This window comes from Centruroides sculpturatus, unplaced genomic scaffold (genome assembly GCF_000671375.1).
Source record: "Centruroides sculpturatus isolate CEXI.00-Female unplaced genomic scaffold, Cexi_2.0 scaffold651, whole genome shotgun sequence".
NCBI lineage: Eukaryota > Metazoa > Arthropoda > Arachnida > Scorpiones > Buthidae > Centruroides > Centruroides sculpturatus.
The window spans coordinates 409,628-431,881 of record NW_019384960.1 but is presented as its reverse complement, the minus strand read 5'-3'; the positions used below and the strand labels follow the sequence as shown (position 1 = coordinate 431,881).

At 28.1% G+C, this 22,254-nt stretch overlaps 1 protein-coding gene across 2 annotated transcripts; it reads left to right on the top strand.

Moving 5' to 3' along the window:
- The first annotated feature begins 230 nt into the window (after positions 1–230).
- On the top strand, positions 231–21,235 carry LOC111632432 (adenosine 3'-phospho 5'-phosphosulfate transporter 2-like). Of its 2 annotated transcripts, XM_023376843.1 has the most exons (8): positions 231–612; positions 680–801; positions 4,555–4,712; positions 8,983–9,090; positions 15,370–15,467; positions 17,770–17,862; positions 20,214–20,395; positions 20,541–21,235. In XM_023376843.1, exons 1-8 carry the CDS (start codon positions 421–423, stop codon positions 20,689–20,691), a joined length of 1,104 nt encoding a protein of 367 aa, XP_023232611.1. In that variant the 5' UTR covers positions 231–420; the 3' UTR covers positions 20,692–21,235. The 2 variants fall into 2 exon arrangements, with proteins under 2 accessions (XP_023232611.1, XP_023232612.1); XM_023376844.1 differs by lacking the exon at positions 8,983–9,090.
- The last annotated feature ends 1,019 nt before the right edge of the window (positions 21,236–22,254 follow it).

Genomic DNA, 22,254 nt, shown 5'->3' with positions numbered 1-22,254 from the left:
TTAAGTTAAATTACTAATTCAATAAAAACACTTCAGTGTGTTGAGTATAAATCGAACTTTTTGCTAAAAATGAAATGGTAAAAATAATGAAAACTTAATAAATATAAATATTAATTTCGTAATTTAAAAAATTATTACTTAATTAATAAGACGAATTAAATTCTCAAAAAAACAAAAGGAAGTTTTGATAAAGCTCCCTCCTATTTCCGTCTCCAGGTGGTGTTCTATATTTCACGCATGGTGGACTCACGTGGTATACTTTACTGTTTTGTAAATCATCCAACCAATCAACCGACCGTAACAACGACAGCTGATCAGTTAATATTTATTACAATGTTAGTACTACCACACCAGTTCTATACACGATTTCCAGTAACACGTTGTAATCGTGGACAAGATATTGAAATTTAAACAGTCAAAATGAGTGCATTAAAAGCAGACAGGAATTGTAACGAAGAAAAAATCATCAAAATACATCCTGTAGATGCTAAAGATGCTTATTCAATTACAGTTCTGTTCTGTTTCAAGATAGATCATTTATCAAATTCACTAAAAATTCTTATTTGTTCCTTCCTTGTTTTTGTATTTTTTATTATCTATGGTTATTTGCAGGTGAGTGGAGTTATTAAATATATTACTTTGAATAGTGCCATCTACATAAATGCTTTCTGTGTTTCAGGAATTGATTTTTCAGTTAGAAGAATTTAAACCTTTCGGATTGTATCTAACTTTCATGCAATTTTTATTATATGCTTTTATATCTTTTCTAGAATGGCGTGTAAATAAAAGTTGTCATAGAAGGTAAGCTGTAATTTTTTTCAAAAAATATTTTTTGAGTCAATTATTTAATTCTGTTAATTTGGCTTTCTGCATTTGGTAATTATATAGTTTCTTACCATTATGCATTTTTTTCTAGTTTGTTATTTAAAACATGCATACTTGATAGGCATTTCCAAAGCACATAGAATATTTATGCAACTCACATGAAAAATGCTATAAACAAAAACCGATAGGACTACTTGCCGACTCTGTACTGTTTGGGCTGCCATTGCTTAAGTTCATTTTCGTTGTGAAGCAGCTCAGTGTATGGGGGACGTACAAAATATGTTATGTGACCTGGCTTCGATGTCACTTGATTACATGACTACCTAGAAACATCAGCCACGTAACATCTGTGACATATTTCTCGAGCACATATGTATTTTGTGTTGACCCATATTTTCTATATGGGTCAACACTAAATAATTCTGTTTTTTGGAAATGTCTATCAAATATATGTCTTTTAAAAAGCAAATTAGAATGAAAATGCATAATGGTAACAAACTATATAATTAACCTGTATTGTTTATCTAATTACAGTAAATTAATTATTTTTAATACATATATATCAACATCCCAAGGACCGATGTATTGATAGTAAGCCAAACGATTACTTTGTATCTAATTATTAATTATAGCATAATAATAATCTGATTAATTATGGTGATCATTTGGCTTAGTATTCTTAATACATTTTATAAATTTTGCTATAATTCTAATCTTGTTAAGATGTGGTACTTGATTAAAGATGAGTACTCTTACGATGAGATGATCATCTCATCATAAGAGTAGTACGTTATACATAATCTAAAATTTTTTGTTTTTTAACTTAATTTAATATTCTAAAAATAATGAAAAACTGTACATACTATTTCTTCAGACCACTAAACTTTTTCATCCTTTGGCAAAGCACGTAAAATGCATTCACAAATTCACAAATGTTTTCGGAATCCACCTGATTCATTTCAAATTCTCAGTGATGCACCCCTGGGATTGGCCAAGGGGTCTTCGCATCTTTGAAATTAAAGGAAACACTGGTAAATTTTCCAAAAAATATTTTCCTAAGTAAAATTTATGTTTTTATCTATATTGCGTCATGTATTGTATTTTTATATTACTTATGAAATAACAGTCACATAATTTGGGAAGTTTATTGAGTTTGAATTAAAAAGTTTTTTTATCTGATCAACTTGGCTCTCCTAAAGAGTAAATCTTGTGTGTGCCACTGCAAATTGGAATACAACAAAAGCAATTCAAAATGAACTCTGTAAATCTGAAACTGGAATCAGGTAGATTCCAAAAACATTTGTTTGTTGCTACATTTTACATGTTTTGCTGGAAGCTGAAGAGGTTTAGTGGCTTGAAAATATTATATGTTTCCAGTGTTAGTTATACAGTAATACCCTGAGTATTTAACACGCGACTTATGTAAATTTGCAGTTATGTAAAATGTAAATCTCAAAAATTGAAAAAAAAAAAAAATCTGAGTACAGTAACATGTAATTTTACAAAGAATCTCTAATTCATACATTCTGTTTTAAACATTTATTCATTCATTTTCTCTCTCTCTCTCTCTCTTTTCCTTTCTTTCTTTTGCACTGTACCGATTTATTACTTTATTGCTCTGCGAATACTTTATTTTTTGGTCTAATTGTAAGGACGTGCATAAGCGTACTGGGCACTCTTTCTCATAAACAAGATTCTTCTGAAGTACACAGTGAAAGTTGAGCAGTGAAACCAAGTACATCTTCATTGCTTGCTTTTCTATATTTATTGTTTCATGTCATTAGAGTAGTTTGCCTCGAGTGATTTGTTTAATACATAACCTGTTTACTACCGCTACATTTACATAGTGTTCATTATTTATGTACAGTACTGTATGATTAAAATGGAATCGAAATGACAAACTGAATTTGTTGGTAAAAAATAATTAATATATGTACAGTACATATATAATAATAGATACAGTATTGAGTTATTAATTGAAGAGCTTATTTCCAAAGCTATGTAACTGCAGGAAATATAAATTTCCAAAAACTGCAAATTTTAAATAATTGCTTTAAATGTTAAGGTAAAACTTAATTATTGGTACAGAGTTTTATTTTTATATTCTGAATATAGGTTTAATAGTGACAAAAATCCTAATGCAAAAGAAATGGTATTTATGGACTTGCTGCAATTTTGTTCCAAAGTATTTAAATGGATAATGTAGTAAAAACAAATAGATGGTCAAAAACTTTTAATATATAAAAACAAAAGTCTTCTGGTAAAAGAAACAGTTCAGTTTTCTTAACATTTTTTTCATGTTTCCAAAGGCCCTATCTATGGGTATGGGTATGGTTATCTATGTAATCTTAAAAATTACACTATATATATTTGAAAGTTTACTTATTATTACTAAAATTGTGTAATTTTTGTTTTGTGCACTGCATCCATCACAAAACAAATGAATTTTTTTGATGTTTGGATTTTCCTTGCGAAAATTTTTACAAAATAAGGATGTGACCTCTTTCTAGCATATCGACTAAATACTTTTTGAACTTCTTCAGAAAATGTGACCATTATTAAAGAAAAATTAAGAAAACAATCAAACACAATAGCACTTGCACTTCAGAAAGCAGTCATTACTGTAAAATTGTCACATGATCAATATACACTTTGTAATTGGCTGTTATGGAAATGCAACAGTTTGGAAATAAATACAAAACGAAAAACGTCACATTTGAAAAGAAAACCAATTTTTTGATACATTTTTCAACAGAAGAAACATCCGTTTTGGAAAAAATATTGTAGAACTATAGATAATATCAATGTGTTGGTGCCATAAACTAAAAAAAAAAAAAATAAAAAATGGAGATACATCACTTTGGAAATAAGCTCTTAAATTATGTAATTACATTTAAGCAATTTACAAATTTGGGTTACATAAAGGTCTACGATTTGCATATCTTACGCATTACTGTACATTCTTTTAATTTGCTAATTTAGAGACCAAAATGTTTTAAATTACTTTATTTTGGAAACTTTCTGATTCTTCTCAACTCAGCTTTAGCCAAATTTCATATGAAATTGAAATTGAATTGACTTTCAATAAAATATAGAATAAAACAGTATTGAATCAATGCTTAAAAATTTAAATTATATTATACATTCAAATGATGTAGAAACTTTACAATACAAATCTATAAAATTAAATTAAATTTCAAAATACATCCCATCATTTCAATTTTATAGACTTATATGCTGTAGCATAAAAGTCTCCAACAGCTGGAATAGTTTTAATTTGTTCACATTAAAACTATATACCATACACACAAACTTCAAGCAAATAATTTGTATTTGAATTAAATATGAACAGAAAGTTTTCGGTCCTTTTTAGGGGCCTACGTGAAGCATCAATCATTACAGAACATTAGAGATTCTAATATTAGAACATTTTTTAAAATTGTTGATGTCAAAAAGAAAATAATTTTAAAAAACATTCTAAAATTAGATTATTTGTTTTATAGATAATTACCAAATGTTATAATTTTTCTAAAGATAATATTTATTTCTTCTATTTGAAAAATAGTTTAATTAACTTTATAAAAATTATTTTCTAGAATTATTAATAATTAATTAATTTTTAATAACTACTAGATAATTATTTTGTAAATGTAAGCCATAAATTGAATTTATGATTTTTATTTTATTTTATACTTAGACTTGACTTTCATTAATTATTATTTTATACAGTATGGTCCCAATAAAGACATATGCATTGTTAGCATTGCTAACGGTTGGTTCTATTGGTTTGTCTAATACTTCGGTTGGATATCTGAATTATCCTACTCAAGTTGTTTTCAAATGTTGCAAGTTAATCCCAGTATTAATTGGTGGTATCATTATTCAAGGTTTGTTATTACTTTTTTTAAATAACTAATGATATAGTATATAATTTTAAATAATAGTCTTTAAATACTGGATTATTTTGAGCTAGTTATTAATTATTGATATATAAAGTAATTTAGTCTAAAGGTAGGCAGTTAGGTTGCCATCTTATACTGAACTTATTATTAATAATTATGCTAATTTTAATATTTCGTATAGATGATAGTAATCTGTAATATCCTTATTTGAATTTGCATGGATATAACAACATTATTTCCTGTTTTCCATGAATCTCAGACTCATAATGTTTTTTGGAATACAGTTTTATTTCATCCATTTATCTTGTATTTGCATTACATGTTTTGGCCATTTGTGTGGCTCTTTTTTAGACCATAATAGATAAATTGTGCACCTAAATTTACATAAATTATAAAGCCTTAATAAACACACATAATAAATTACAAAAATATAGTTACTTAGGATTAATGAACAGGCTTATTATACTCCCAGCTTATTTAATTAACCTTTCCAAAAGCATTTTGGCATTATTGGCCCTTTTCAATTTGATAACATACAAAAAACAGAGCATATAGTGACTGTTGCTAACATTACAATATGCCTTAGAAGTACAATAATTACAAATTATTGTACTTTTACATTATATTGTAATAGGAAGACAAAAGGATTATTCCCAAGATTTTTACTAGGCTTGTATTGTATTGCATTGTTACAGACCTAGATATAATTTATAATTATTGTATTTCTAAGCTATATTGTAATGTTGGCAATAGTCTTCATAGACTGATTTTTGTATGTTATCCAATTGAAAAGGTCCAGTAAAGTCAAAACGCATTTTGGAAAGGTTAATTAAATATGCTGAAAGTATAATAAATTTGTTCATTAGCTGGGGTCACTTCTGTGTGAATATTGATATCTAAAATCAATTATTTTTAATATCAAGACAAGAAAATAGACAATCTTACACAAATAATTTTAAGCTTGTTTATTTAATAAATTTTTTAATTATTTGGAATTTTAGTTCAAATGTACAAAATAAAATTATCAATATTTATGCTACTTTTACAATGTAAGTTATGGCAGCACTGTAGTTATTTCATTTTCATATCAAAGTTGCTGTATTTGCAAATACATGCAATTACTTTATCAGAAAAATATTGTCACAGAAAAGTGAAATGTTCTTCTCAATTGCATACAAAGTAGCAACTTTTTTCGTATTTTGTTGATACTTTTGTTTAGACACCATAGCGATAAGTTGTTGCCATTTGAAATCGGGTCAGGCTCTAGCTAAATCACAGCAGTTAAACTGTGTGCAAGTTGTACATCGTAGGGCCAATGGTTGATTGGCAGTTTGTGTCATCAGTGATGATATTGCCAGGCTATCAGTTAGTCCATGTTCACACATTATTTGGTGATAAGACAAGTTCCACTAACAAGCTAACTCATAAGAATAGGTTACAATTATTCCAATAGAAGATCTGCAACTTTAGGATGTTACCTGTAGGAGTCAGTTTGCAATGCGCAATGAGATTGAAACTGGTACTTGCATTCTTGTGTAACATAATTGTAAATCTAGCTTTATAGTTGTACTATGGAAAACTCTTTTCTACTTAGAATTTTAGGGAGTGTGTACACACCCTCCACACACTTCTAGATCTACCCCTGGAGGTCCTAAGCAACTGTGTTTTTGTAATTAATTAATACATGCAAAAATATACATAATAAATTTTATGGAAAACTTATTGCAGCTTGCATACATAATTTCTATAAAATTACATTATACTAAAAACTCTAAAAGAAGAAAAATTTTAAAATCAACTCATATTTTTTATCACTGATCACTGTTAAACAGTCCTTTTTGTGTAAAAAGTTTTGGTGCATTACAACAGCTTAAGGTGATTTTACATTTATACAGATTTTTTTGTTTAAAAGTTTAATGTATTTATTCATAAACTATTAACACTTATGCAATTAATATTCATTTTGTTATTAATATAATTTATGTACAGGATATTTTTGTTTAAATATAGTTTTTTTTTTTATAATAATTTTATTGATTTTTAATCAACAGTACAATAATGAGGTCTTGTATCTAAATATAAAGCAGAATTTACAATTTTTAATCAAATTGATGACAGGAATTGTTTTAATCATATCTTTAAAGCTCCAAATTTTGTGTCTTAAAGATATTTTTAAAGGTAAAAAATTTTGAACAGTTAAATTCATGAACAACACCAGATTGTCTTAAGTATATATTTTCAATACTATTATTTACAGTACATTTGTATATTTTATTTTTAAATTTTAACCTCTTATTCCATTTATTCTCAAGACTTCGTATCCTTTTTATTATATACATGCTTTATAATTAATGTATGTACATGTTTTATGTATTATAGTCTGAAGAGGGCCACAAAGAAGGCCAAAACATGTAATGTGAACAGTAGATGAAATAAAACGGTGTTCCAAAAAAACTGCAAGTCTTCATGATTGGAGGAAAATGGGAAAACATATTGTATTCCTCACAACTTCAAATAAGGACACATTAAATTTAATAATTTAGAATAGTCCAGAAGAAAAGATTGACCCAGAATGGGAATAGGAGGATAATTTCTTATTGTGCAGATGTGTTACCAGTTATGCTACTTCTATCTCATCTGATCTTTGCTTCTAAATTAATTAATTTTACTGGTTTTTAAGGCCTGAAACCAATCTTCCATTTTTCTATATGGACAGTATACTTATAATGAATTTAAGAAAGACCCTACAGAATTTTGAAAAACTGTATTCATTCCACTTTAATCATTTTGCTAAAGTATTTTATTCTAAATTTCATTTTGAGTAATTGTCTAATTATTAAATGCAACAAAAAATTTTAAATAAATATAAGATGTCGATAAAGTCTCGATACATTTTGGTGAAAAAAAATTAAGTTTTGAAACAAAGATATATTTTATGAATGAAAAGAATGTTTAAAATGTAAATTAGCACAATTTGACATGACCACCTTGCATTTTGAAGCATGGTTTCCAATGTTCTGATGTAGCTTGAAAGATGTTTTGCATCATAGTTGCTGTAATGCTGTCAATTACTGTTCAGACATGATGTTTAAGGCTTTAGACATCATTAACATTCATACAATAAACTTTGGACTTGGTAAATCCTCAAGAGAAGAAATCTAAGGGGTCAGATTGGGCAATCTTGTTGTCCATTATGGTCTTTGTGATTCCCTTCTAATTTGCCTTCCAAGAAAGGCTTCATTCAAATAATTTCTAACACAGGTTGCAAAACCCACACAGGTAATATAACCCATCCTGCTGGAACACAATAATAACAAAAATGCTGTTGTCTATGATCTACAGCTTAAAAAAATGTTATAACATGTCAAGATGTGCTATGTTGCCAGAAACCAAGGTTTCTGCAGAAAAACAAAACAAACCCTTATGCACAAGCCTTCATGAAGCCCAACCAAATGTTTGTTTTTAGCATATTTCTTTCCCATTCAAAAGTTTCATTTAACTGCTTATTTTTGACAATTATACCTGTTAACATGGCCAGAGATATGTAGCATCATCACTGAATAAAATTTTCATTAAATTTTCATCTTTGACAGCAGCAAGAAGATAACAGCACATAGCTTGCCATTCTGCATAATCTTCATTCTTTGTACAACACTTGGATATGATGTGTTTATGTAAGGTAAAATACAATGTAACACTTTCCAGGTAGTGCTATGTGTTTCACTGATCTCCCTACTAAGATGGTGAATAAGGCTACATTCAGTTGCTTGTGAACACTCGCAATGATATTAACAGATATTAATGGCCTACAGAAATGTTATTCATCTGCTACACTTTGTTGACAAGAAGCCAAATAGTTGTTCTTGTAGGACCAGAATATTGAAATTTACACATAAACTCAGCTCTAATGGTTTCATACAATAATCCTTGTAAACATTCCCCAATAACAGCTGTTCTTTCCTTAAGTGTCAACATTTCTCAGGCCATTCACATGAGACTTTATGGACACCCTGTATTTAAAAAATAATAATTTACTAAATATAATAATTTGGTTAAAAAAGTCTTTACTATCTCACAATTAGTGTTTAATGCTTTATTACAATTAGAGAATCAACTAAAATAATTTTTAAGAGAATCATAACATAGCTTTGCATGACTGTAGCTTATTCTTTAATTCATTGCTAAAAATTATTCTTTCAAATTTAAGCATACTAAACTATAATCTCATTTAACTAAATGACTAATGCTTTTTCAGGAAAAATATATGGTTTCTTAGATTTTATAGCTGCATTCCTTATGAGCATAGGAATAACACTCTTTACATTAACAGACATTCAAGTGTATCCATCTTTTAATTTAACAGGTAATTAAAAGCTTGTTACTATATCTTTTACTATTTAAATAATTTTAATAAACATTATCATTAATCATAATCAATAATAATTAATATAATTTTATAATATTATAGAATAATTTCATCTCCCTTAAATTTATTTTATATTATAATTCTAATTCTTTTTTTGCATTCAAAAATTGCAATGGAATATTTAAAATTCTTGAGAGTAATTAAAATTTAGATAATTTCTTGTTTAAATTAATCACAAGTATAAAAGTCAATGGAAAAGTATTTTAAAGTAATTTTTTTTAATTAAAGTGAATCTTTATGCAATGAAAAATGTGCCATTTTACAATTGTCTTATTCTTCAGCTTTTTAGTCCCACTTGTGAGGTTGCTGCTGCAGATCATTTTTTCCACTTTTTCATGTCCTTTGTAGAATTCTGATCAATTCAAAGCGCTTTCATGATCTCAAGAAAACAATTGAAGTATCATCTTGGTCTCTCTCTTCCCCTCTTTTCAGGAGGTTTCAAATGATAAAATGTTATTTATTTTTTGTACAAAGGCCATAAAACCTTGAAAAAAACAACTGAACTGATGCTGACTACTACAGAAAAAGATTGTCCTTTTCTGCCCACCTGTCCAACATTCCTTGCCATGAACAATAATTTTCAATGTTGCAGGTGCAAGTATTTGTTTTTGTGGCAGCTTTATGACCACAACTTTTACACATTTATATCATTTTAACATTTTTAATGGCAGCTTTATAATTTTTTCACACTATATGAAATATACATGCTTTATGCATTACGTTCAATTTACTCATTTTGTAAACTCTATTTATATTAATTTTAATAGAATATTACATTTCCAAAATTCATTCTGTTTCTAAAAAATGAATTTTGGAGAGGATTTATGTTCTATATTCATATTTTCTCTATCATATATCATAGAAAATCTAAATAACGATAGAATTGTATCATTTTATAGATTATAATTATTATACTCTACAGTTTATAGTTAGATAATCAAGTTTCAAACATGAGGAAGAATCCAGTGTTTTACTGAAACCAAAATATTTTTGAGATACTTTTATTAAAAACTATATCATTTTAAAATAGCTAGTAGTTATAGTAATTGTAATTAATTAATTATTATTTTGGGTTTTACAAAACCTGTAGAATGGTTAATTTACAAAAAGTTAGTTTTAATAATTTAACCAGTTTAAATACAATAGTTACAGAACAATTTTTATCAAATAACACTTGTAAATTTATCAATGTCACATCAAATGGACACTCTTGCCACTCATCTAAATATATAAAATTACTTGTCCTGACTGAGTTACTGAGTGATTGACTGATTCATCATTGTCCAGAGCAAACCGCTGAACCTAAAGTGGTGAAATTTGGTACAGTTAGGGTATGTCATGAAAACACACACTAAGAAGGGATTTTTCGAAATTCCCCAACGGGAAGGAGAGGGAGAGGATTAAGGCTTAACCGGAAGAACGGCTTCTACTGTACTATTTTAGATGTGATTTTTTATTTTCAACTACGTTTAGTCTTCATTGAGTACTTAGGTGTATTAAATTGATAACATTTCAGACATTGTTATAAATATTTTCATATATTTCGATTTTTTAACCAAATGTTTGAACCGTTTTAAATTCAAATTTGTTATTGCATATTGGTTCGATTGTAGAACGATTGTAAACGTTCCAGAAAATTGATAAAATTGAAAATAGTTTGTTTGATTCTCAGCAATTCTCATCATTCTCATTGGTAGGTGTTATATAACAATTACTATGGTTGTTGAAATACTGAATATAAAACTCCCGTGGGTGAAGTTGCGGTAACAGCTAGTTTAATCATATATTTACCTAAAAGTATTAGTTGATTTGTTTTCTGAAACCATGTTTTCATATTTATTGACTATTGAATACAAGACTGTGTTATTAATTAAACAATTGGCATTTTTCCTCTTTATTCAGTCAACTGAATAAAAAGGAAAAATGCCAAGTGTTTAATTAATAACATAGTCTTGTGTTCAATAGTCAATAAAAGTATTAGTGTATAAAAACAGTAACTCAATTTCTGTGTTACTCTTAGGAGACAATATTTTGAAATTATGTATGTGGGCAATTCACTTTCACCTAATGTAAACCCGTCTGCATAGTTCTATAATAAACATTTATGTTGTGAGAATTAAACTTATTCTTTTTAATATTTGATATGCAGTTTTATAAATAAAAATAATGGTAATGTGTTTTTGCTATTAGCTCCATATCAAGTATTAAAAAGAACAGTTGTTAAATCAGTTATTGTATACTCACACTGAACAACACCAGGGTGAATTAAAGTACATCTCTAAAGCCTGTTATCAGTGTGCAACTCAAATAAAACAAAAAGAATGAAAAAACACCTCCTCACAAACGTTTTCGAACCATAAACTGTACTTCTTCAGGTGAACTTTGAATTTCCAATGGAATGGAATTTTCTAAGTTAATAAGAACATGATTTGAAATTCGAATATGCGTTTCTTGATGTCGTCCTATTGGGCATACGCACTCCTGCTGGTAGCAATTCTGGAGATTTACAAGTCAATGTTCATTAGTGCATGCCAGGCTATGGACAAAGTCAATTCTTCTTTGTTGTTGTTACGTGTGTCGGTGAGGCTAGATCTGTAAATACAAATGGCCTCCAACCACCTTAGATGTTCTGTGCACGGTGAGGTGAGGATGACTATTGCCTGGTTAAAATCAGGCTCTATGTCTGGATCTCTGGCATAAAGAGCGAGAGCAGTGGTGGTCCTCATGTGCTCTATGTCAGCAAGGTGCTCATTCATTCTAACTTCCAGCGAGTGCTTAGTGAAGCTGATGTAGATGAAGTCTTTATCACATCTGTGATTTTTAAGTGGGATGCTGTACACTCTGGGGAGTCTTCCCAGTTGGGAATGTCCTTTCCGTTACGAAGGATGTCAAATATGATAGGACATCTCCTGTATGTGGCACTTCTTGGCTATGTCAGTACTGTATATAGTGATTTGAGATATCGGTTGTATATTACTGGGTTCCTTTCTTCATCTTCCGGTCAGTCTTCATCATGGGAGTGGACTTGGACTGCAGATTGGGAACTGTGAACCTGGCGATCAATTTACAGGTGAGTTTGGGGTACCCATGGTCAGTGGTTATGTGATGTGTAGGCCTCAGTTAGTCTGTATTGTAACCATTAAATACAGACTAATTACACACCGCAAAAATCTATATTAACTACTTCAAATCCAGGTATGCATTTTAGCCTTTATAATGTCCCTTATCGGCCAGTTTGTGATTTTTCTTAAGAACTTAACAACAGGTACGTTGACACTTATTCTGCCATTCACCTATAGTATTGAATTATTTTACCAACATTTAACATTAACATATATATAAAAAAAATCCATCAATGAGTTGCCTAACTTTTCCAGCAACAATTAAAACTGCATGTCAGGTGCCATCTGTTATGATTTTGTTTAATTTTAAACAAAATCATAACTTTGTTTAATTTAAACTGACTTTGTTTAATTTCGTGTTTGTCACAACCAAAAATCCGCTCTCGCAGAGGTATTTTGTGCAAAATGGTAGTAAATATTTTATTGCTGTTTTGCTGACATAATAATAATTCTACAATTAATTAACACAATTTGTGTTAATTGTACAAGTTTTGTTTCTTGCGTAAGAATTTTATTTAGGTACTGTCACAAATGCATTTTTTTAAATGAAATTTCGACAATATTTTTAGTTATAAATAAACGAATTTGTGCATTCAACATCGTGTTGTAAATTGCCGAATTTTTGACAGTCCATTCATTATTTTTTGATTGCTTCATGTCGTGCATTTAAATCGACCGATTTTAGATTGCCGCGCGTACCCCTTCATGCAATTTCACATACCCTTGGGGGTACGCGTACCACTAATTGCGAACCACTGATCTAGAATTATTATTGGACATATTAAATCATAGAATTTTATTTTTACGTTAATTATGTGGGAAAATATTTTACCAAAATAAATGTTGTAAATAACTATTTACAGGATAAATCACAAGACATTTTTCGCTCTTCTGAATTATTAAATGGACTAGTATCTTTTCTCAACATTTTAGAAATAATCAGTATGATATTATCATGTTAGAATGCAAGCAAAAATGTTTGAAGAGTTGGGAATTGATTCAATACCCAAGATGAAGCAAAAATGCAAAAAAAGAAAACTGTTACCTGGAGAAACAGAAGAAGGAACTATACTTTCAAGTCAGGATGAATTAAAACATTTGTTTTATGAAGTTGTTGACAATATTATATCCCAACTAGTTGAAGTTTATTTTGTGATTGTTATTCAAAAGATATTAGTTAATATTGAGAACGTTCATCAATCTGTTATGTTAATTATAAACTTTTATTTTTTATGTTTATTACTAAGTAATTATTATTTTTGTTTTGTTACCAGTAACATACCAATAAAGGGTTAAATATTTATTTAATTTTGACATTTAAAAGTGGTATTATTAACTCCATAACAATGTTGATAAGCAGCAGTATGTATGTTGGAGTCATTTGCCTGTGTAACAAAGTGAAATCGATGATAGTCAAAATTTAGTAAATGATTAGTGGAATTAATAGATGTGCAATTTAGAAATTAAAATGAATAATATTGTAGTTGTTTGAAATCACTGATTGATAATGCGTTTGCAGAAATGCATTATCAAGATTACATTTATTTATTATTCTTTGAGATAATGCCATTTTGGCGACCGTGAGACACTTTGTTGCATTGCTACACCTGTTTGTAAATTCACTAGTAGATTAATAGTGTATTATTGTATATATTTGTTTCTTAATGTCGTTATAACAATACCTTTTACATCAAGTAACACTTTCAAATGCCAAAATTGATTGATTGTGAAATTGTTTGAATTTCATTACATTTAAGTTATTAAAATAATTTATTATAATTTGTTTAAAAAAAATACATAATAAAAGGTTATTTATAAAGATATATTTTAAATTATTTACCTTATATATAGTTGAAAAATATTTTGAATGTCATTAGATAATATTTTTTTTTAGAATAACATTATCATCTTTTAATAACAAAAATTAAAAAGGCGCAATTTTTATTCTTAGTCATAGGCGTTCAAAATCTTAGTTACGGCTCTGAGTCTGACCCTACTGGAGATGTAACACATGATTCCCTCTATTTGCCCATCCCATTGACTTTTAAACTTTAATAACATTAATCTCCCTACTACACAAACCTCCCTGCAAAATACAGTTGTCTTCATAGGTCTACTGAAGCAGAGCCCACATTTCAGTATAAGTTTTGCATGACTTAAAGCAAAATTTCACCCAAACATGTTGTTCCTAAAAGTCTTTAATCTTTACTTCGCAGAGTGGTTATGGTACATGTTTGCTTTGACAGCTTTAGATCACCAACTGATCCGAATACTACAATCCACCAAGTGGTGCTGTGTTACTGGAGTTTCCAGCTACATGGCACCATTTGCTGGCATTTGATTGTTGCAATGGTTCACATGCTTTGACAAAAGTCTGGTCTTTTTTTTTGAACAGACCTTGTAACAGAGCTGGGAAAGTAAAATATAAGTTGTAAACATACAAAATACCTGTAAAATCTGTTATTTAAAAATTGTACTTTTTCTTCGCTTTTTAAATCCAACTTACTCTTCTTTACATCAGTTTTGTGCAATTAATTTTCATGTGGCATTATTTCAGACCCAAAATGATGCATCATATAATCAATACACTATATACTATCCCCCAATGCTTTGTCTACAAGCTTCTCTGCACAATTTCTTATGATGCATTTCTTTTGGAAAATACTGTATATTATAGAAAGAAAAGATGAATAAGTAAATAAAATATAGCTAAAACATTCTTAATTCTTGACTAAGAAGGGTTCTATGTCTTTTCTGCCTACCCCTGAATACATTTATGAGATCATGTAAACATTTATATAGTGAAGATGGCCTATTTCAAAATCAAGGACTATTAAATTGAAGAAGTGTTTAGTAAATTAACCTGTTTTAATTATAATGAATTTTTAACTTATGGAAATCATAAGAACTGCTCCTTTTATCTTATCAGCAAATTGAATGATGGCATATTTTAAAATTTATTGTGATAAATGCTAAGTTTTATGTTCATACTAAACACACTTAAATTAAATGAAGTATATTAATATTATTATTAGAATTTTTTAGTTATTTCACAAATTATTTTATATAATATATATATTCTTATTTCATGTAGGAGTTGTTTTAATTTCACTTGCATTAGTTGCTGATGCAATAATTGGTAATGTACAGGAAAAAGTTTTAAAACAATATCATACTTCTAATAATGAAATGGTAAGAATTATTTATAACTTATAACTATTTTTTTTAATAAATACAGGGTGTTCCCTTAAATGTCTCTAGTTTTGAATTGTTGTATAAAATCCATTTGTTCAGACATTTGGATGAAATGTGTAGTAGAATATTGGTCAATACTCCAAGTTTCATATGCACACACTTGAAAAGTTCTGCATAATGGCAATCTGGACCTCTACTGTTTCATGGTCTAGATTGCTGGGGTTTTATTTCTTGGTCTACCTGATCACCTGACATTATCTCTTTGAACTTTTTTCTTCATGGGCATGTCATTGATCATGTACATGGTACAAAACTGCCAGATATGAGAGCCCATGTACAAGTATTGTAGATGCCATTAACAGCGTGATTCCTACATGATGGCTCAGACATAGGCTAAAATCAAGTACAGGCAGATTTACATCAGCAGCATATTGATTTAATGTGGTAACTGACTTTCTATTACCATTGTCTGCAATACTGTTGTGAACAGGACAGTAGTGCCCCTCAAGTCAGGTCTGACACCACCTGTGATTTTTTGGCTCATGGGAACTTTCGAACTGAATGAGCGGTTATTTATGTAAGACTTTTATGGAGTAAGGGTGAAGGTGTTAGAGAAGCAGGGAAGCCCAGAAGTAATGCACTCCACTATGCATTTAACCAGCAAAAGCAAATAATTATTTTTCTGAGTTAAAAAGTACAAAAAAAAAAAGATGGAGATAGGTTTTTTTAAATCCTTATGTGCACCTATAAGAGAGAGTGTGTTTATAACCATGTGTGTGGGTCGATATCTGGATTGGTAATGTTCAATGATTATTGGCATCTTGAAGAGGAGAAGGCTTGCACAACGGGTTTAGTTAATTGTTCATTAGTTGGAGTGGCAAAGATCCAGTGGGAAACTGTCATGAGTTTGGGGAAGATCCGCAGTGGAGTATGACGGAGATAAGAATACACTTCAAAATGGTTAAGCAAACTCTCTCTTGTAATCTTTTCCCTTTGATTTTTATTCAGGTGTCTTTCCCCTGCTATTCTGATGCCAAAATTTGGTAAGATTGTACAGGGAGCTGGCAGTTAGTCAAATTCCTAATTTTTTTTATGATATTTCCTTTGATGAATAGTTTTTATTGGAAGATGTGTCACCTACGAAGGAAGTGTTATTGGCAGAAAAATCTCGCAAACTTCCTTTATGGTATTTGTGATATGGGTTTAAATAGAATAATTTTTGAACAAAAATTATATAATTGAGATTGTCAAAATTACAAAAGATACTAGCTTGGATTCTCACACTATACTCACATTTCTTTTCCAAAATTAATCTACAAAACTATGGGCATTTGACAAACACCCTGTATTATTAAATATATAAATAAATAATTTCAAAGACATAAATGATAATTCTTTCTTATAAATAGTATTTAAGTATTAGAGATGTTGTGTGTGTAATTTTAATAACATTGATTGAAAATATTTTATTTGAATAAGACTTGAAACTAAAAAGGCTTTGTAGTATTTTAATCCAATCAATTGAATTTTGCTAATGGAATAGCATGTAACTATATATTCCATTTAGTAAGCAAAGTAGAACTATTAAATTAATGCAAAATGATTGATGGATTACATCAGGCTATAATAATGCAACTAATTATTAATTAAATATCAAGTAATTTGGCCTAGAGGTAGTCATTGTGCACATCTAATATTATATTAAATTAATTTCAATAAATAGTTTAGACTGTATTCCAATTTGTTGGCAGAAAAACTGTTGTAAAAATATATTTTTCTGGATTCATGAAGATTATTTCTGTGATTTTTATAATAAAATTGTTGATTCTTTCTTAATCAGCAGCTCCATTCTATATCACAAGTAAGACACTGCTGCTAATAAAGGTATTAAAATTTATTATTTGATAAAATGTTTTTCAAATTGATCTACATTATAGTCAGATCATTTTAACATTAATTACAGAACAATATTGTTCTTTATTTTATGTTTGAATGGTCAGTGTCATTTTTAAGATCTGATCTGGCAATGAGATGTAAGTTGTCTCAAAAAAAAATTTTATTGAATAAATGGAATAGAGAACAATTCTTTTCATCAAATTAAAGTTTTTTAACCTTCATTATTTTTAGAGAAAAAACAATTTTTTCCAAGATTAATAGTTACTTTCTATGCTCTTTGGTTCTATGTTACAAAAGTATAAATTATATTAGTTAATATTTATAAATTAAATTGTAGAAAAAGAATATTTGAATAAACTTTATATAAACTTTGTTGTTTATCTATTTTTTTGTTTCTACTTAGGTACTTTATTCATATTCAATAGGATGTATTTATATATTTTTGATACTGATTGCAATTGGACAATTGGGTCCTGCTACTAAAGTGTGCATGAAGGTAAGAATATATTTCCTGGATTTTAGGTGCTGTTATTTTTATTAATTAAATATGAAAAGATATAATTAAATTTAATTTTAATATTTTTCTTAATGTTTGTGATGATTTTTAATATAAGTATAATAAATATAAATCTCCTAAAACATACCTGTAAGCATTACAGGTACAGAAACTGCCATCAAGCATGCTTAGAACTATCATTTTCAAATATTACCATTTTATCTTGGATGTACAGAAAACACAATAAAGTATTAAACCTTTATTTAATTAATGATTACATATTACATTCGTAATTATTTCACATTTCTAATTCAGAGTTTGAACATTATATTAATACTAAGGTTTCTCATTTCCCGGTCTTTTGCTTGTCCCGGGATTCTGGGATAAAAGTAAACTGTTTCCCAGGATATTGGGCAATCCCGTGACAGAATTAATTATTTTTAAGATATACAAAATATCATGAAATCAAATGACATAATTATTTTTCATTTTTTAAAGTAATTTAATAAGTTCTGCAACCTCCAAAATCACATTAATAAATCTGTGTAAGATAAATATTAAAAATTACCTTTGAATTACATAGAAGTTTTCACAAATAGAAAAAATTTATTAAAGTTTTCTGGAAACTGCATACAACAACAACAACAAAATGCTTTGAATTGAGTTGAAAATTTAAAAAAAATGAACTTAGATCAAACTTCTAACTTAAAACGTAATTTTCATTTTTTAAATAAAACATAATACAAAATATTATTGTAAATTTTTATAATAAGATTTTAAAAAGGAAAGATGGTCAATACTCCAATCAGTCAATCTGATTCTTATTTTAGTAATGAAAAGTCCTGCTACTGAGAATGCCTTTTCCGATTTAATTGATGTTAATGGAATTATCTTTAATGCATTTAAGAGAAGACAGATGTTATGTTTTTTCACTTGTAGCCTGGAAGATTTCGAATTTGTTCTTGAGATTGTAGTAGTACTTTTGCTCTCTAGTATTCTTGATTTGTCTACCTCGGCTGCTTTAATAGCGTCATCAAGCTTATAGCCAGATAATTTGGCAATTTGTTTGGCTTCAATAATCAGGTTTATGATGAATAAGTTCATACTTGCAGACTTTGTACTTTGTATCCTTGCCCAATTTACACAGTTATCGAAGCTACCGGGCATGGTTAAAAATTAAGATATTATAAGCACAATTATTCCAGATATTACAGGTTCTGACAAGTAAAGAATTTTCAGAGTTCTGTCACAAATAATCTACATACTGATTATTGACCATTTGTGATATACCATAATGAGGAAAAATTTAAAAAACTAATAAGTAGATTTAAAATTAATAAATACAAATGTATTCTGACAATTTGTGTGTTAATTATACTTTCTATTTGCAAAATTTCCTCAACATTAACACAAAATAAGAAAAAAGCGAACTTTTAAGAAATTTGCAGGATTTCCCAGGTTAAAAAAACAACTGGGATCCCAGAATAGCATTTGAGAAACCCTAATTAATACAGACTAATATAATTTAAATAAGTTCAGTATTGTGTTATTTAAAAATTTAAATTTTTGTTTAAAAAAAAATTAAATTAAAATGACATACATAATGACAAGTGTGCCCCAAGCAGACATTTTGTGAAACAACTCTTGAGTAAAGGCAAAAAGAAGAATTTTTAACTAAAACAAAAAATATTAATACCTCTGGAACAAATGGATGGAACTTGATGAAATTTGATACATAGGTAAAAAAAAGAAATTAGCAGATGATGATGATGATATTCATATATTATCCAAATGAGGTGTATATCTTTTTGCTTTTCTTTAAAAGTCTGTTGTTTGGGGCAGTTCTTTTTCAGTCTATTAAATATTACCTGTTTTAATTATTAAATAAATAAATAAATATTCTCCATTATTTGCGAGTTTCAGGTGATAAAAAGAAAATCTAAATATAAGAGATATGGAAAGTTTAAATTAATTTGACAGTTTGTATATCTTTTTACTGAAATTCGGCTTTGATTAATAAAATCTTAAACAGGAAGGAAAGTGGTTACTATTATAAGAGATCATGACTATATTTTCATACAAATTTAACTAATGGACATTTTCTGTCACTGCATGTGCAGGCGTGGAAAATATTTTCATTTTACAGTACTAGAATAAGATTTAGAATTAACAGTAATAAGCTAATCAGAAGAGAATGTGTTTCCTTGTATCTTGAAAATTATTATATCTTTGAATATATAAAAATATCAATGCTTGATAAAATGATAAACAATCAAAAAATATTTCATTTTGTTATGTTAAAATTATAACAAGTATAATTATTTCATTTTTATATATATATTTTTTTATAGTATCCCATTGAAACATTCGGATATGGAGCTTTATTTTCTCTTGTCGGATACTGTGGCATACAAGTGGTGTTAGATCTTATTAAAACTTGTGGTGCTTTTGTTGCCGTGATCATAACAACTTGCCGAAAAGCAGTGACAATTATTCTGTCATTTTTATTATTTTCAAAACCATTTAGATTTCAGTAAGTATCACTTTGAAATTAAAATTACTTGACAACAATATTTAATTATTAAAACTTAATTGATCTTCAAATATTCTTTATGTAACACTTTAATGAAATTTTTTAAAATCATACCATATTAATTTACATAATTTTTCCATTTTAGATACATTTGGTCTGGAATTATAATAACAGTAGGAATTTACTTAAGTTCCTACAGTAAACACAAATCATCCATTTCTTCATTATTAGAGATTAAAAATATTATAAAGAATAAATTATTTTTCAGAAAATCTTGCACATTTGAATCTGTTTGAAAATTCCATTTTTTAAATAATTTTCAATGGGAATAAATATTTAATAAAGGATAATAGTCCTGATTATCTAATTGCCAATTGTTTACTCCTCCATGTTATCTAGCTGCATATATTTTCATTGATTTTTGTCAGATACATTTGAAGAAAATCTATAGTTTAGAATTGTGTGTAAACATCAATTAACATGTTCTAAACTGAATAAATGAAGATATTTATATATTTTTTTCTTAGTTTATCAAACAAATCTGTTTTCATATATACCTTATAGTATATATATATATATAGTCCTGTATTTTCTGGACCATTGCCATTCTCATTTAGATTGCACAATTGAGACTACTGTATATTTATTAAATTATTCTATAATGTGCAAATTATCATTTTATATTTTGATCGTTCTCATCTTTATTGTTAATGTATTAAGATCTGATGATTGTGTAATTATTTTATTGTGTACTGTATTTATATTTTATTGTGTATCACAGTATTGAAATTATTATTTTGGATATATCAAGTTGCACAATTTTTCTCTGTATTTTTTGTAAATCTTTATTACAAGTAAATATAAGATAAAGATTTATAAATGATTTTGTAATTGTATAAATTAAGATTTAAGTATTATCTAAAAGTGTTTTTTCTTGAAAATATTATTTTTTATTTTTATTGGCACAATTTGATTTTATCTATATTTCTCTTCATTTTCTACTGTAATATTTTAGAATTACAGGAATTATTTATTCTGTTAATTAAAAGTTAAAGATTATTCTGAATTAATAGTTTTTGATCTTTTTATAATTAGTTATTATTTTTCAGTTTTAAGTGACCATAATATTACCACAGTTATCATCATCTCCTTGGAAGATTGCAGTAATATCACACAATTTTGAGGGTTTGGATAATAAGCTCTAGTTTTTCATAATGGATTATATGTGCAGTCAAACAAATGTACATTTTTTTAGTAATACTGATGTAAAACTGTGAAGATTCATGTTTTGTTAGATGCAAGATTCTTTTTATTAGTATCTTTCCCTTGCAACTTTTTTTCCACCAACATCATTCATATGATTACATAGTAAAAGCAATAGAGTGTGTTGCAAACCACATGGTTAAAAATAAGCAAATCCATTCAAATTTATTCCTATATATCTTGTAGGAAGGTAATATTAGAAGTAATTTAGTATATTATCTAAAGATCATAATTTACTGACTTTAAAAATAGGTTTAGATTATAGATGGACAGATGGGAAAGCTGAAGATTTTATGACATGCATTCCTTTTTGGCTTCTAGTGCAAGTTAGTAATGATATGAAGTGGTAAATGCTTAAGTATTTTTGTGCATGCACATTGAGTTTATACACTTATGTAACCTTCAATACAACATATGACCTTACAAGATGTCTCTGAAGTTAGATATAACTTCTGACTATGAAACGTTTCCCACTTCTGGTCTGGATAATCTGTATTTCTGTTTTTAAAAGATAAATATTTTAAATAATTTGGCAGTGTTCACTTCATAATTATAATAATTTATTAATCAAATATTATAATAATTTACATACCTAC

Coding starts and splice junctions, on each gene's coding strand:
- LOC111632432 (XM_023376843.1), top strand. CDS start 421: ATGAGTGCATTAAAAGCAGACAGGAATTGTAACGAAGAAAAAATCATC. Junction 4,713..8,982: donor TGGTGGTATCATTATTCAAG/GTTTGTTATTAC, acceptor ATGCTTTTTCAG/GAAAAATATATGGTTTCTTA. Junction 15,468..17,769: donor ATACTTCTAATAATGAAATG/GTAAGAATTATT, acceptor GTTTCTACTTAG/GTACTTTATTCATATTCAAT.